Here is a 17,951-nt window from a genome sequence, read left to right on the forward strand (position 1 = left end):
TTTCATACGAAATACATATGCTAATTGGGTTTTAGCACGGGAAAAACCCCATTGAAGGAGATTTAGACGGTCGTTAATATAATTCACACTAGATATAATGTAAATATAAACTTAAGATGTTTGTTATTCATATTTGGTTAAGAGGGGAGTAGAAATTAGGATTTTTTAGTCTTATATCTAGTGTTCTCCGTAGGAATTTAAAATATAATCTTTATTTAAAATCTTAAACCATCTGATTATAAACTATGTACAAAAATGGTAATATTTGTCGTCGTTAAAACAGTCGCCTATATACACAAACTGTATCAGGGACATTATATATATTCTTTATTGCACTTAAATACATTTTATAAGTATATTAATTAGAAATAATGTTAACAAAGGAGGACTTATCTCTAAAAGAGATCTCTTCCAGTCAGCCCGTGGCGTAGGAAGCGTAGAGCGTGGCATAGGAAGTGTTGAGTGGGTCAAATTGTGCAAATAATAATTTTATAAAAAAAGTCATAAATAATTAAGATAAACATAAAAATATAATGTCCAAAATATAGATACTAATACAATATACATAAAGATACAAAATATTAATATATATATACATACATACATACAATATTACATCATGTAATTTTATCATTATATCAAGCAATATCTGTGTTAAACCTAGTACGTTGCAATTCTAACGTTTCCTCGTACCCTGTAATGTTAATATAAATATTTATAGTGAAATTATAAGTATAGATACTATATAGACAGTGAAATATTTATATCTTACCCATTTTTATTGGTTTTTGTAATAATTAGCTACCCACCCCCAGCATCGCACGGGTGTACATGTATTATACATATAAACCTTCCGCTTGAATCACTCTATCTACTAAAAAAACCGCTTCAAAATCTGTTGCGTAGTTTTTAAGATTTAAGCATATCTACATAGAGACGGACAGGGACATATAGCGACAATGACTTTGTTTTATACTATGTAATGATGATAATAATAAGCCTGGACAATTTAGTTAGCGCTATCTTGCCCCAAGCTAAGCAGATTGTATTTAGGATTCTAAACAAGTGATAGATATGCTTAAAATATTCATCTTTTAAATACATACATAAGAGACATAGAAAACACTCAGACATTTGATATGACAGAGATATTTGTATCGTACGAGATATCGAACCCGTGACCACGTAAAGCGGCGTGCTCAACCGCTAGACTACCGAGGCCGTCAGATTATGATAGATATCAAAAGTAGTTACTTATCTATGCCTATCTCATAAGAGATATGTATTCAGTTAGATAGACAACTAGATAAGAAATCGCAAAAGGAATTCTTGATAGGGTTCATAAATTTGGAGCATGGTAGTATTTAGGTTGAGCGGAAGAATTTAGATGAATTGGAAGTCCTCTTATAAATACTAAATGAGAGTACTCCTACATTTAATACTAGGCTTACACTAGGGTGGTAGGGTGGTAGGGCATCCATTTCGCGCTTTGATTATAATATTTACTTTATAAACTGAAGTTGCTTTCGCTGTTTGTTCACTTAGATGTTTTAGTAATTTAAATTTAATAATTTTTAGTACCAACTAAAATTACTAAAAACTAGTATGGACTAGTTTTTAGTAATTTTAGTATCCATGGGGATTTTAATGTAGTTTTTAGCAACAGTGATTCAAGAGAAAGGTTTATATGTCAATACATGTACACCCGTGCGAAGCCGAGCGAGTATCTAGTTGTATATAAAAAGGAAAATATATAATATACAACGTCGTACTTGGTAATAACTCTCATCTCGGCACGGAAGACGTCCACGGCTGAACAAAGGCCTCCCTCAAGGATCTCCACGACTATCGGTCCTGCGCTGCTTACATCCAATGCCTTCCAGCGATCTCGACCAGATCGTCGGTCCACCGATGTTATAATATCGATAACTATATTATCGGTAAATAACGATACGAGTATTATAATTGGAAATCTGCTTGATTTTATTAATGGATGATAATGGAATGTTGCATCCGCCTGCGCTAACGGTTTAAGATAACGGGGATCAGTGGAGGATGATAAGATGAGTATGAGATTAGCTCAGTTAGACCATCATGACAAATTCACCAGGAACTTATAACCATGGTTGTCTTTTTTATCTTTAAACAGCTGAACGGGTCTTCATGAAATTTGACGTGAATACAGATTACATTAAATATATATTCTACTAAAACAATGCAGTCTAAGTTGCTGGAATAATCTATAATATTGCATTATTTCATGAAATTCAAGAACAAACTAACGTTGATAAGCGTTTACTTTTATTATAAATATTTTATTACCTATAGTAGTAAACAATAGAAAATATTTTTTTTTATTTACACAAAAATAATAAAGATGATTGATTTGAATGAATGAATGAATGAATTAAACTCTATTGTTCTTCTCACAAAAAAAACAATTACATATACATTTGTATGTCTGTAAGGAATAAACTCAAAAACTGGAACCTATAAAAAGCAAACAAATTCGCTGATAGTAACTAGTAACAATGAATATAGAAAATATAAAATTGTGTACTATATAAAATTGTGTACTGTATAAAATTTCATACTAATAAAACTTCAATAATGTAAATCATTCTATAAAAACATTGAATGATGAAACCATGAAATTAGGTCAGTCAGTCCATCTTGACGTATTTACTACAATGATTTCCAGCGGGACCGCGTGGAAATTGTACGTACTAACTATAAGTTTCCTAGACCCCAAGTCCCCTTTACTAAACTTCTCTTCCCATAATATATTATTAACGACAATCATGTTTTGTAGATAAACTTAAAATTCATAGCGCTGACAATATAGACAATATTATCTGAGTGCACTAATGAGTGCGTAGCGATTTCTATGTTGATTATCGCATGCCTCTTTCTTGTTATTGTGTAATTATTTATATAAAAAAATCTATTCAAAAGAACAACACACAAGATTCCTGCTCATTCTTCTTGTGATGAAACTGCATTCCGAATGAGTGGTAGATATAAAATGTGACTATACAAAAGTGCTTGAGTTTATTTGAATAAAGATTATTTCTATTTCTATTAAAAAAATAAGGTAAAAAACAAGGAAAGCAGTACGTACATTATTTTAAGATTACACTTACTTGGGACCAAAAGTGGCTTAGTTAAGTTTGTTATATCTTAGCAGTGAAGATTTTGAGCTCGCGCTGAGCTGCTCAGTTAGTTCAGGCGTCAGACTCATTTATCTAAAGTTTCATCTGTTCATTACGATTTTGTCTTGAAAATCTCAATTTGGGAATTCACTGTCGAGATGAGAAGTTGCTTGTTTCACGTATATTCAGTACCCTTAATTTATGGAGATAGACTTTGTATAAATTCGACGGCCTCGGTGGTTTAGCGGTTTAGCACACCTTATTTCCGATGGTCGTTCGTTTCCCGGCGCGGCACAAACATTTGTATTCATGAGTATGATTGTTTATATCTGGTCTTAGTGTTTTCTATGTATTTCCGAAAAAAAAAATTTACGTATTTATATCAGTTATCTTGTACCCATAATACAAGCTCTAGCTAGCTTAGCTTGGGTCTAGATGGCGCTGTGCGAATTGTCCTGAGATTATAAATCTTCTGAATGGATATTTCTGAAGCCAAGCAGCTTGCAGCATATTGTAACATGTGTTTCGGTTGTAGAGTGAGATAAGACAATGAAATTACAAGGTACGGAAGTATGACTAGGTACCATGGTACGCAGGAATTATCACTCCTCTGTAATTTTCTATTTCTATTTCATGTTATTAGATGAAATAGATAATAATTATTAGGTATTGTCAATTTAAAATATATATCTTTTTATTTATATCAGTTACTAGTACCCATAACACAAGCTCTACTTAGCTGGGGACTAGATAGCGCTGTGTGAATTGTTGTGTAAAAAAGCGCTTGCACCATATATTATATGATATAACGTATGATGTTGGATGTGGTGTTGCCGTAAGAATAGCACTACCCCATCTCTTCCCGTGGTTGTCGTAAATGGCGACTAAGGAATTCATGGACCAGAGAAGGGGCAGCAGCGTTCTACTGAGTAATTACCACCACACTGCGGGGGAAGGGAATTGTTAGTAATGTGTACTCGTGACCATTACCAGCAATGTACCATGTCAGGTTGACCTCCTCGCGGTTCCCCCTGGAAACCATTGTGATAAATTCATTTTATATACCAAGCGTGGCGTAAACCGTTAGCGCATGTGCAATATCATTCCCCAAATGGATTTATATCCCTCCAAATGGATTTACACTCAAGGCCCCGAACCTAGTTCCAGGCGGTCCCGCTAGTCTTAACCGTGGTAGCGGTCATGGATGATATATAACTAGCGATATATCTGACCTCTAAATATCTCTGTATTCAATAAATAAGATAATAATAACAATAGTAATCTCAGGACAATTCGCACAGCGCCATCTAGACCCAAGTTAAGCTAGCTGAAGCTTGTGTTATGAGTACTAGATAACTGATACATATACGTACATATAATACATAGAAAACACCCAGTCCGATACAAACAACCATACTCATGAATACAAATGTTTGTGCCGTGCGAACGAGCGGTAGATTAAAAAAATGTAATGACTATTCAAAAGTGCTTCAATGTATGTAAGTTTATTTGAATAAATGATTTTCTATTCTATTCTATTCTATTCTAGGAATCGAACCCGCGACCATCGGTCGTAAAGCGGTGTGCTAGACCGCTAGATCACCGAGGTCGTCAAATAAAAATAAAGAAGAACGTTCTAGAAGGTACTTGTTTCTAGACGGAATAAGACGATAACGTATCAGGATCCTATAAATCGAGCGTCGATGTGTCGTGCATAGATGCTTTAATGAAATTTCAATACATTAGCGCAACAGATTACGTCGGTTAATTGGAATTCCGTCTATGTTAAGTGATTATAGGATTATATGAAACAGATTGGATTTAGTTATAACAGACAGAAGGAACCAGGATTATTGTTAATATGTAAACTAATTACCTTCCTAATTAGATGGTTAGTGCTACGATATACGATTTAGCTACATACAAATACACCTAGCTTTACCCGGTTGCAAAGAGGATTTTTGGCAATTTATTTGCGAGTTCTTCGTTTTTATTGAAAGAAATTTTTTTGATCTAAATTAAACCTAATAATTTGATTAAAATTAAATTGTTTCTAGCATGGATGCCTCCAGTAAAAGAATATAGAAATCATCGCTAAGAATTTGAAGTGTCAGTGGGTACTTGACTAAATATAAGCGGCTTTAAAACCAAACCGACCGACGTATGTTTAATTATGACTCCCCTTACTAAGAGATTGCTATTTGGCGACAGAGTAGACCTCAATCTTTTGTCATCTTTTTGTCTTTACAATTATTATTTTATATGATAGAAAATAAACAACATCACAAAAATTGGAAGTGTGAATGGGTCCTGGAACTTTTGTACTGACTGAATATAAACGGTATTAAAACCAAGTCGACGTAAGTCTAATCACCCCTCTCCTTGCTAAGAGACCGCAATTTAGCGACAAAGTAGACTATAAATAGTTGTCACCTTTTTGTCTCTACTATTATTAATTTAAGTAACAGAAAATAGAAAACATCACAAAAATTTAGAAGTGTCAGTATTGAACTAGTAACTAGGGGACTAATATTGAAATACTGATCAATCTGATTTGTTCAAGATCATTACAGTATCATTATAGACTTAAGACTATCCCCAAGAATTAGGGACAGAATACACAGAGATAGACATTAACATGCCTACATACCTCAGGGGTCTATTCTTGACCCTAGTCTATATTTCTAACCTTTCTTTTGTCTAAGTGAATGCAGGAAATATAATATTGTTTATTGGTGATTTTTTCATTGACATTAATAAAGTAACTATCAATTAATATTAATAATAATTGCATTAGATTATTTCGATCAACCAAACGTCGAACACTACAAAACTAATTCAAATAAGCCATTTCATCGGAAGTATTACTAGTACATAATAGTGAATTGTACAGAAATACAAGTGCAATAAAATTTGTAATAAAATAAGCAAGTTAACTTTTTAATAATAATTCAATGTAATTCTATATAGTATTATTTTACAGTAAGCACTGTAAAATAATTTTTATTTACGAGTATAAATAGTATTTCAATGTTGGAAATGGCTTTGGAACATATAAGGAAATGTTTATTTTATACTATAGTACTGTATATAGAAGTCCTCGCACAGATTAGATATAATACTCTTTCAACAGCATTAGTAAGAGCGACAACATTCGTGCCAAAAGGTGACTATGAACCATTATAAAATTATCTATGAAGTTTCATTTTACAGCCTCGGTGGTATAGCTTTAATTCTGATGGTCGCGAGTGATTCTTTGCATGGTACAAATATTTGTATTCATGAGTGTAAGCGACGAGTTCCGTGCCTCAAAACAAAATTATTAAAAAAAATGTTTTTGCCTATGTTTCTGTCTCTGCATGCTGTGTCATGGTGGTATTTAAACTTATAACCGGCGCAACGGACGCCACGCCCTAGAGTGTACCTACATGTAAGTAACACCGCACGTCTCATTGTAATTTTTTTAAAAACTTTGTATGTCGCAATAAATCCAATGCTATAAAAGTCTTCGTTTTGCCATTACAAAGTGACCTACCGTATTCTACACCAAACATTGAGTATGACTGTTTTTGTCTGTCTAGGTGTTTTCTATGTATATTATGTATGTATAAAAAAATATATGCAGTTATTTAGTATTTATAATACAAGGTCTGCTTAGCTTGGCAGTAAATGGGGCTTGTGAATTGGCCAGGCCAATTTTTCCTACTTTAAAAAAGTTTTATTACGCTTTTATCATTTTAGTAACTTTGAAGATGTGCCTACTCAAACCAGACGTAGGGCCATGTCGTGGAAATATAGATATGTATTACTATGACCCGACGAGCAGTGAATGTAAACTATTCAAATGGGGCGGCTGCCAAGGAAATGGTAACAGGTTCGATACGAAAACTGAATGTAATAATGTCTGTTTGACCAAACCTGACACTCCAAGTAAGTAATATAATATTTACCACAGGTGGAGTTTGTGATTGAAATGTTCTCGGCGTATCAATTTATAAAGTATTGGATTTACCACATCGTGTACAGTTAATAATGCCTCTGTATGTCCCACCTGGGAGAATTGTCGTAATAATATGTTGAACTTAAAATGTCTTTACATAGTATAAGACAAAGTCGCTAACGCTGTCTGTACTTTTGACTTTACTTATTTTTATATCTTTTAAATTACTCCACGGATTTTAATGCAATTTTCACCAATAAATAAATTATGGTCCAAGATGAAGGTATAAATTTTAATACATACATATTATAGTATAGAATAAGACCAGAAATTGAAAGATTTGTAATGCATCCGTGCGAATTCAGAACGGGTCGCTAGTATGTAATATAATAATGTCAAAATCAAAGTTAATATTTTAGTTGGAAAATGTATAAATAAACAGTTAATATATCCTAATATATATAAATAATTTAGAAAGAATGAAAAAGAAGAAAGAAACAAAAAATATTTATTCGCTACATACAATAAATAAGCAAAAATAAAAAACGATAATCCAAACTTTATCCTGAAATGACTGTAGATTTTGTAAGTAGTCAGCAAGTCTTGAGTTATGACAATGAATAAGTCGAATAATAAAGTTACTAACACAACAATATTATATTACCTGCTTGTATTTTAGAGATGCGTCCAAGATGGTGTTACTTAACATTTGACTACGGGTTCTGCTTCGGAGCTATTAACAGATGGTATTATGACCCAATGTGGAAAGTTTGCAAGCAGAGAATATACTCCGGATGTGGTGGAAACAAGAATAACTTCTACAGTTTCGAACAAGTAAATTATTAGCTGGCACTATCATACAATACTACTTGTCCAAACTTTCATATTTAGTTTTTTTAAATGGATGATAATGGATGTGGATGGTTATAACGGCAGAGTAAGATCTAAAAAGAGATGGATGGACTGTGTGAAAGATGATATATTAAGAAAGGAAGTAAATAACGAGACGATTGCGAACGGAAATGAATGGAAGAAAAAACATATTATGCCAACCCCGAATAAATGGGATAAGGAAGAAGCAGATGACGATGATGATGAATGGAATGTTACACCCGATTACACAACGGTTTATCCCTGCTGTGCACTAGTGGAGGATGATAGAATAAGCATGAGGTCAGGTAAGTTAGTCCATTGTGATGAACCTGAAGCAAGGGCTTCACCGACAAGAGCGTGGAATTTAAATTGCGAATGAATGGAGAATATACATTTAGAGAGATACTTGATTGTATTTTATACAAATGATACAGTACTGTTAATCACGAAGGCTCCTTAAACTACAGACAATAAAGAAGTGACTGTTGGCCCTCATATGTTAATAATGAATGGTTTGGTACCTGCATTTCTTTTGTAATATGTTTATAGTGTTCAGACCTTAAAGCCTTTTCTTAAGGTTCAATTTAGATCTATTCTGAATAAGTTCACTAATGCTGTATTAAAATTTAATAATTTTGATTTCTAGTGCGAGTCCGTTTGTCGTTTCGGTCTTGGAAAAATACAAGCACCGACAAAATCATCAGGTGTTGTGAAGAAGGTGGTGATAATCAATACTAATTACGCAAAAACTGGACGGGGAAGAACAAGTACTACTATAGTAGAAAACAACATTAAGTAAAAAAATAAATTTGATATTTATTGTTGTTGATAATTTTCTTTCTAAAATGTAATCAGTTTAATGAGTAATTAATTGCTTCATTCATTCATATTTATATTAATATTATTATTACAATAATATTTATTTATTTAAACCTAACTTTTTAAATTGTTAATGTTACATTTACAAGTAAATACTCAAGTAAATTTTAAACTAATCAGATCTTTTACATAAGAATTGGACACTAATATGCTCCTACTCACATTTAAGCAAAAAAATATTTATTTTTCATTTATTTGGGATAACAGTTTTCAATGCTGTTAGTAGTTAGATACATAAGTATGACATAATTATAGCAAATCTAATATAGATATCCAAAAATAAAGATATGTTTGAGTTTACAAAGATTCACTTGACTTCTACGTATTCCCCCTCCCCCCACCTGGCACGGTAATTACCGTTAGGACATCATTTCAAATTCAAATGTTTTTAAATGAATTCATTACCTGAACGTATTAAGTCCGCCATATGCATTAATATTTGTGTATTTGTTCATTAAAGTTTTAATAAATAAAATAAAAAATAATGGAATATGATCGTATTTTTCGGGAATAGTGGATAATTTCCATCTTAATGTACGTACGTTAAGGTATATCTGCTTAAAAGATAAGATAGTGTCTTCCATATTCGGCACAAGAGGATTAACGCTTTAATCCTGAAGAGTAGCAACGGATGAGGTCTGTCATTAGTGGCATAATGACAGCGTTTCCATTAAAAAATCATTTTGTATACGCATACATATATATATATACACAATTACCTATATACTACAATATAATAATTGCAATTAATTATGGTTAGTAAGACAAACTCCTTAGACTTTAGCTCAACATCAATCTACAGATTTTGTCAACCAGAAGAGGTAACGCCACTGCACATCCTATGTGGTTGTAGCCCTCTCATGCATAAACGAAATATCTCCTTTGGAAAGTATACACTATATCCTGAGAAGATAAAAATCATCGCTCCTAAATTCTCCTAGGAGTCCTACCTTTGAATAAGAGCGAACACAATAGCTATACAGGTCGCAGTGTTACAAGTACCACCGGTATAAATAGTCCAAACTCCCCAAATAAAAAAAAATCAAACTCAATATTGTCTATGGAGTACTGCACCACCAACTACGTTACATTTTCCTATTGTTATTTAGTATATAAGATCAATATTTTTATGTACATTTCTCAGTCTATTATAATCTGTAATATACATCGTCTCAACTGACAACATCGTATCGTTAGTCCGGAACATATACTATTTCATATACCCTATATTCATGTTTTATTTTTGGCTGTGAACATATAACTACAGTATTTTTTTTGTTATGCAATGGTACACCCGCCCGCCTAACTGTTTACGTTGTCGGGGCACCAGTGGAGGATGATACGATGAACGTGAGGTCAGGTCAGTTAGCCCATCGTGGTTCACCAGGAATTTATCACGATGGTTTCCACGGGGAACCACCTGGAGATTAACCTGATTTGATGACATTGCTAGCAATAGTGTTATCAGTCCACACTACTAACAATTACCTTCCCCAGTATTATTATCATAATCGCCATATTTATTTATTTGTTTCAGGAAATTTAATATTATGTATATAACAATATTAACTAATATTATATAAATCTTAAGGACTAATAATGCACTTCCTGTTGGCCTCAGAAGATGTAAGATGTCAAACCAAATTTTCCTTAAAGAGATCCTTGCGTGAACACTACTCGAAATTACTGTAGCAATATTCACACAAACCACTGTCTCAAGATATATGTCATGAAATCATATATATTGTATATTTATTATAGTTTAATATCATATTTAAATTGTATGATAATTATTAGGCTTATATATTCCGCTTTATTTATGTAATTATATAATTTTAGAAGTATATATGTACGTTTATATATATACACCTATACATATATATATATATTTTTCTGTATTAATCTATTTAATACTTATAAAATTGCACCGCCATACTATCTCTGATCAATGCCATCAGGCATTAAGTCCGCCATGTATACAATTTTGTGTGCAAAAGAATAAATAAATAAATAATAAAAATATTATCTTTATGATCACCACTCACTATGGCAATCTGCCACGGTAGCGCTATATACATGAACAGCTCTACGAATATCACGTTATCATTGGACACCTGTGATACAACTCATATTTAGCTATTCCAGAGAACTAAAACACATGTAATTTGACTGTCTTATCTTGATCTTCAAGCGAAAAGGCACCTCTTAATAAATCTAACGAGATCTAAATAGATTTCACTTAAAAAACTATAGTACTCTGTACATATATCGATTACATTTTAATAAAACAAAATAGTAAAAATTATAATTTATTATAACTAATTTAATTAATTTATTTACAATCAGTCAATTATAAAACAAATTAATAATTACCCGATTTTCCATGTTGCTATTTTATAATAATATATAAATAGCCACATTATTTAATTAAAAAAATAACTGAACACACATTGTGTATGATTTTTCTACATTTCTATTGTAATATTAATTTATTTGTTATACAATAAAATTATGTATAAAATATTTAATTTATATATATTATAAATCTTCACGTAGATGTAATCACCTCAATTATTATCACAGAACCCATCCAAACCCGGAAACAAAGATTTAACTTTATTTAAATTACTGCGCTAAAATTTATTGAACATTCTTCACTACTTCCATTATGTTATTAAACACCCACTCGCAACTGGAAAACAAAAATAAAATCGTATTAGTATTGTAATAAAATATATTTTTAAGACAATAAGTTTGCACGGTGTAATATTAACGTAAAGACATTTTTTTGATAATAATATCAGAACAATACACATAGCACCATCTAGACCCAAGTTAAGCTAGCTAAAGCGTGTTATGGATACTAGATAACTGATACAAATACATACATTTTTTTCATAAATACATACATTTTATATACAGAAAACACTCAGACCGACACAAACAATCATGCTCATGAATACAAATGTTTGTGCCGTGCGAGGATATGAACCCGCGACCATTGGAAGTAAGGCGGTGTGCTAAACAGCTAGACCACTGAGGTACTGTCAACGTAAAGACGCAAAGTTTAAAGCATATTGTCAGTTGTTTCAGAAAGAAAGAAAGAAAAGAACAAGTTTTACAAGTGCGGCCTGTTGTTTAAGTATACGCAGAGGGCATATTACACTCTTCGTGTATAATATAATAATGAGTTTTGGATGTTGTTGGATCTCCCTTGGTTTTATAACGTATCAGAGATGTTTGCAGCAGCAGGTTGTAAAATAGGTTGCTTTCAATCCATAATGCGGAAAATAACTGAATAACTGATGTGTAGAATTTGAAGGAATGCAAACAGCCTCCTAATCACTATATCATGTCGAATTGATCACTTTATAGGCACTGGACATTATGGAATGGAAAACGAATGTGTCGGATTACCTGTTGGTAATAGCAATGAACGCATGAGGTATGTCTCCAGTTTGTTTGCCATTCTTTTTACATAAAATGTTGTTTACTTTTGAAGGAGTGACGAACTTCTTGGTTCTATGGATTCAGCGTGCGGGTGCTTGGTCCATCGTTTGGTAGAGAGAGAACTGAGACTTGGGACCCGGGTGTAGGTTTAAGGGGTTCCTTTGCCAACATGCGTTAACACTCACCTTCACAGCTAGTGCTTCTCTCCCTGCCAAGCCAAATCTGTTAGGAGCCTGCTAGTGCAGCTTTAGATACAGTAAACGTAAACTCACCGAGTATTACTGACGGTCTTCATGAGATTGAATACGTAGTTTGGACAAATGTCAGGGTCCATGAAACGTGCATGGAAGAGGGAGCCTTGACAATAGCAGTACAACAGTTCTGGTAGAGGTATATAGTCAGGCAAAATCTTCTTCTCATACAGAATCGTTGAAAATAGCTGCAAGGTACAGAAAATAATGGTAATAAAATAATATAATGACTTATTTTCTCTTATTAATTGTTTAACCAGTTGTGTATTGAATGTTTTTTATATTTTATTACTTCAGTGAATTAGTGCTAATCGGTGGTTTGTATTCACACACTTAAACTTAACTTAAATTGTAAGTAAGAATAAATTATTTAAAAGAGCAACACACAAGAGTCTTGCTTGTTCTTCTTGTAATGAGACAGCATTCCGAATGAGCGGTAGATTAAAAAAAAATTGTTATGACTACTCAAAAGTGCTTCAATGTAAGTTTATTTGAATAAATGATTTTCTATTCTATCATTTAGTTGCGAATGTAGTACTACTTCATACATACATAATATGTGGTTGTAATCCTTTCTTGCATAAACGGAATATCCCCTTAGGAAAGGACATAGTCTATACTGAGGAGAAAAAACTAAACTATTGGTTGCCTAGTGGTCGAAATTCGACTATAATTATTTTAATTTTAATTTTTTATTATATATTTGAACATTATTAAGATTATATTGTCAAAGACAATATTTCTATGCGTCTGTGACAAATAAAGGGTAGAGTGTGTAATATATTTCAAATGCATCATTTTCAAAATATTAGCATTCTGCATACCTTCTCTATATCGAAATAATATATATTGTTAGGTGTAACTTCCTGTGGTGGCGCCACCGTCGTGCGGCGCGTCTATAAAAGGCTGCGAAACCCGGTGTGCGGCCTCTTTTGGTCGACAGACGTGCTCTCGAACGAATCTCCGTATCATACCGTGTTTGCTTTATAAATTCTTTTACTGATTTTGTTAAAATTAATTATACGATTTGTTATCAGTTTCTTTTATTTAATTAAATTTAGAGGATACTCCTAACATCAGAAGTGGGATTCGAGGCCATTTTTGGTCGCGAATAACATTTTTGACTAAGGATTGATTACATGTCGAGTAGAAAACGCCCATCGTTACGAGAGCACGCGTCTCCGTTCTCCACCTATCAAATATAGGTGAACTAGGAGCGTTAATGGACGCGAGTCTCAACAATTGGTGTCGCTGGAACAACGTGCGGGTAGCTCAGCGAAACAGGGGTTCGCATATAGCTGCCGACGTAGATGCTAACGACGTGCCTGCGCCGGCACCGGCCCCGCCGCGCTGTCGCCGCCCGCGCAGACAGTCGGCGCGCCAGCCAGACCCGCCAACGCGGCGCCAACGAGCGCACCTGGTGCGGTGGCGCGATCGGTTGCTACCTCAACAGACATTACGAAACGTCTTATCGACGTTTAATGTCATGAATCTGGTGAGATCTTTCCATTTTTATATTTCATACTTTTAAGTATGCGCAACATTGACGAATAGTTGCGATGAAGTAGATCGTGGTCATTCAGTGATCCGACAGACGGTGTCAGTTTTGTTGTTGAAAGGTGAAGCAAGTGCGTAGTAACGTGAGTGAGTTAGTGATGATCATACTTGGTCATATATGATAGCAAACTACGTAGTATAGAAGTAGATTCTCAAATACGGTGCTATAGTTGCAATATAGTCGGGTAGTATAGAAGTAAATTTAGTTCTTTTGAAAAATAACCTACGGACAAAATGCGCATATGCGTTTTGTAAGAATATGTCATACTGAATACGCTTACTTTACAAAGAAATAATCTGAATTAGGCTAACGCAAGTTTTCGCCGTGACTTGGACTAGTGATAATGCACATCGCGACGAAATTATCGCGCCGTAATATGCGGGTACCCACAGATGTTTAGTACGATAGTGGTTCGACAACTTCTGATCGTTTTCGCGTTGTAAGATGCACATATTATGCTGTTTAGACGAAACGGATATGCGGTCTGATTATACCCACAAATGTTTAGTACGATAGTGGTTCAACAACTTCTTTTAAATCAAATGATCGTCTTCGTGTTGTAAGATGCACATATTATGCTGGTTAGACGAAACGGATATGCAGTCTGATTATACCCACAAATGTTTAGTACGATAGTAGTTCAACAACTTCTTTTAAATCAAATGATCGTTTTCGTGTTGTAAGATGCACATATTATGCTGGTTAGACGAAACGGATATGCGGTCTGATTATACCCACAAATGTTTAGTACGATAGTAGTTCAACAACTTCTTTTAAATCAAATGATCGTTTTCGTGTTGTAAGATGCACATATTATGCTGTTTAGACGAAACGGATATGCAGTCTGATTATACCCACAAATGTTTAGTACGATAGTAGTTCAACAACTTCTTTTAAATCAAATGATCGTTTTCGTGTTGTAAGATGCACATATTATGCTGGTTAGACGAAACGGATATGCGGTTTGATTACTTTCTTACTTTATCTGCAAAATTCATAACATCTCACAAGAAGTAACTTCTTAGTACCTTGTGATTATCTTAAAGACGTCGGTACTCATTGGTAATGATATTTTTAATATTGAAAAGACATTGCGTATACGAAATAACGATTTTAGCGTATTTTTAGAAACCGCTCTTTTGAAAATAATATAGCGCGTAGTGAATCGATAGCGCGACTTCAATTGATAAATACACCGTTCCGTGGTGATGAAAAAGAAAGTCTTAATGAATAAACATTCTGAATACTTTTTAGTGGCTCAGTCACAGCTATGGTCAATACCGTATAGAGATACACATTCGACTACTTGTTAACGAAGTAGCGTTATGTAGGTACGACGGTTAATTACCGAATCGACCATATAAATTATTTTACAGTTATAAATTAAGCATGCGTGTGAAAATCCAGGTTTACAATTCATTTCCGCTAAGTGTAATTACCTCGCTCCTGAGGTTGTGTATCCTAGGAGACTGGAACTATTTGTAAGAGTCAGGTCAGGCCGAACGTATCCAAAAAGAAATGATGGATTCTTCGTTCAAACAAATTTCAATTTGAGCATTTCATTCATTCATCAAGTAATACTTATTTTTGAATCTTCCGCGTGAACTATCTTATCGTATAAGGAACGAGCGAGGAAGACTAAGTCTGTTGCTTTTTTGAACACTTGTGGTAACTGTACATTTTAAGTTCAAATGTGTGAATACAAACTGCGAATTAGTACTAAATCATTAAAATCTAAATATTAAATACGCAATCAATTGGTTGATTAAGTAAATAAGATTAAAGCGGTGTTAGAGTAGGAAAGTCTCTACCAGCAGTCCTCGTTCATGTGTATGACGGACAGAGAAAATAAACGCCGTAGTAGTTTTGGATACCAAAAACTGTCGAAGCTGCTTGTTGCGGAATACGATGTTGTCGGTTGAGACGATGTATAATAAAAATGAACTGATCAAATGCAAACAATATCATTTAAGGAGAGCTGACATGGTTTGTGCAATATTTAGTTGATATTATTTAGTGATACTGGTCAGCTATCTTATTCGGTATATCCCGTGATACACCCAAATCGCCTCTTGAAATTTTAACGGGGAAAAGAATAGAAACTAGAGAGATGAGATCATCTCTATATTGGCTAGTCAATCCGCGTTGCTTATCTTTGACCATTTACGGACTGAAGTCCATACGGATGCAAGTGCACTAGGTTACGGTACTAATTCAAATAGGAAAAGACGGACGTATACACGCAGTAGCTTTACAATATGTGCAGATCCAAGGTACTACTCCTGAGCTCGAGATACTTGCTGTTGTCAAGGCATTGCAACATCGTCATCTCATCGGAAAACATTTTAGGGTAGTAACTAACTGCAACGCCCTGAAAATTATAAGAGGATCTCTTGCCTAGGGTAGTGCGCTGGTGAATGTGCCTACAGGATCGTGATTTGACGTTTGAATATCGTAAAGGTTAGTTCATATCTCACGCATCGAAATCCTTTTAATAACCTCACGAATCGTAGTAGCATATGCTGCTGATGATGAAACTACTTGTACAAGGGCAGTTGAATAGTTTGCGATATATAAAGAAAATAAATCTTAAAGAAAATAATTATTAACATATCTCTATAGGAAAAAGTCGCGATTATTGTTATATTTCTAAAGACTACGTGTTGACCATATTGACGTGGAAACGTTGTCGAGTTCAAATTAGTTGACGGTTTCAAAGTAGGGTCCATCTTGTAAAGAAATACTATAGAGCACGGAATTGTTTGTTTAATGTGTAAACATGTTACCTTATACTTTATATCACGTTCCTCTCCACCCAATGTCCAGGTCCACTATACTTTCAATACCTTATGATGCAGTACATAAAATGTAACGAATACAAATATATTCTCGTACACTCAAATGCTTTCTCTATTGTTCTAATCTATACAGAGTCAAAATAGAGTAGAGTCAAAAAGGAATTTGAGTTTTTCTAATGTAATTTGTATTTTTGAGATAAATTTTATCGTAAGGTATTTAGGTAACACCTCGTGTAAGGCTTTGTGCAGCATCGAGTGTGTTATAGGATACACCTCGTGTAAGGCTTTGTGCAGCGTCGAGTGTGTAATAGGTAAGCACCTCATATAAGGCTTTGTGCAGCATCGAGGGTGCTATAGGATACACCTCGTATAAGGCTTTGTGCAGCATCGAGCGTGTTATAGGATACACCTCGTGTAAGGCTTTGTGCAGCGTCGAGTGTGTATTAGGTAGCACCACGCATAAGGCTTTGTGCAGCATCGAGGGTGCTAAAGGATACACCTCGTATAAGGCTTTGTGCAGCATCGAGTGTGTTATAAGATACACCTCGTGTAAGGCTTTGTGCAGCATCGAGTGTGTTATAAGATACACCTCGTGTAAGGCTTTGTGCAGCATCGAGTGTGTTATAAGATACATCTCGTGTAAGGCTTTGTGCAGCATCGAGTGTGTTATAAGATACACCTCGTGTAAGGCTTTGTGCAGCATCGAGTGTGTTATAAGATACACCTCGTGTAAGGCTTTGTGCAGCATCGAGTGTGTTATAAGATACATCTCGTGTAAGGCTCTGTGTAGCGTAAAGTGTGTTATAGGTTACCTCTCGTATAAAGCTTTGTGTGGCTTCTATGTATACAAGCTTAGATCAGATTTAAATTAGTCCTTGTGAGGTAACGTGATCCTACTTCCAAAAATAAAATGCTTACCACTAACTTATGGTTCACAGGTTGTGAAGAGTCACTGTTGACTCGTCTCCGAGCAATAGCCCTGAGAATACTTTCAGCCTGGACAGAGCGCATAAGATTAGCAGTCGGACCAGACGACGCGCCGTGACCAGA

At 34.3% G+C, this 17,951-nt stretch overlaps 2 protein-coding genes across 5 annotated transcripts in view; one reads left to right on the forward strand and one right to left on the reverse strand.

Annotated features, from left to right (window-relative positions):
* Window positions 1–6,191: 6,191 nt before the first annotated feature.
* Window positions 6,192–8,764, forward strand: LOC131851964 (tissue factor pathway inhibitor-like). Its single transcript, XM_059202522.1, has 4 exons — window positions 6,192–6,318; window positions 6,894–7,082; window positions 7,772–7,926; window positions 8,612–8,764. Exons 1-4 carry the CDS (start codon window positions 6,192–6,194, stop codon window positions 8,762–8,764), a joined length of 624 nt encoding a protein of 207 aa, XP_059058505.1.
* Window positions 8,765–11,222: 2,458 nt separating this feature from the next.
* Window positions 11,223–17,951, reverse strand: part of LOC131852064 (transmembrane protein 135-like) — a 30,242-nt gene continuing 23,513 nt past the window's right edge. For all 4 annotated transcript variants that reach the window (XM_059202665.1, XM_059202667.1, XM_059202664.1 and 1 more), the window contains exons 9-10: window positions 12,567–12,733; window positions 11,223–11,536 (exon numbers count right to left, since the gene is read on the reverse strand). In XM_059202665.1, coding sequence (XP_059058648.1) covers window positions 11,485–11,536; window positions 12,567–12,733 — 219 coding nt within the window. In that variant the 3' untranslated portion in view covers window positions 11,223–11,484. The remainder of the gene's footprint in view (window positions 11,537–12,566; window positions 12,734–17,951) is intronic.

The sequence above is a fragment of the Achroia grisella genome, unplaced genomic scaffold (assembly GCF_030625045.1).
Source record: "Achroia grisella isolate CSIRO2021 unplaced genomic scaffold, CSIRO_AGI_Agris_v1 utg821, whole genome shotgun sequence".
In the NCBI taxonomy this organism is placed as follows: domain Eukaryota; kingdom Metazoa; phylum Arthropoda; class Insecta; order Lepidoptera; family Pyralidae; genus Achroia; species Achroia grisella.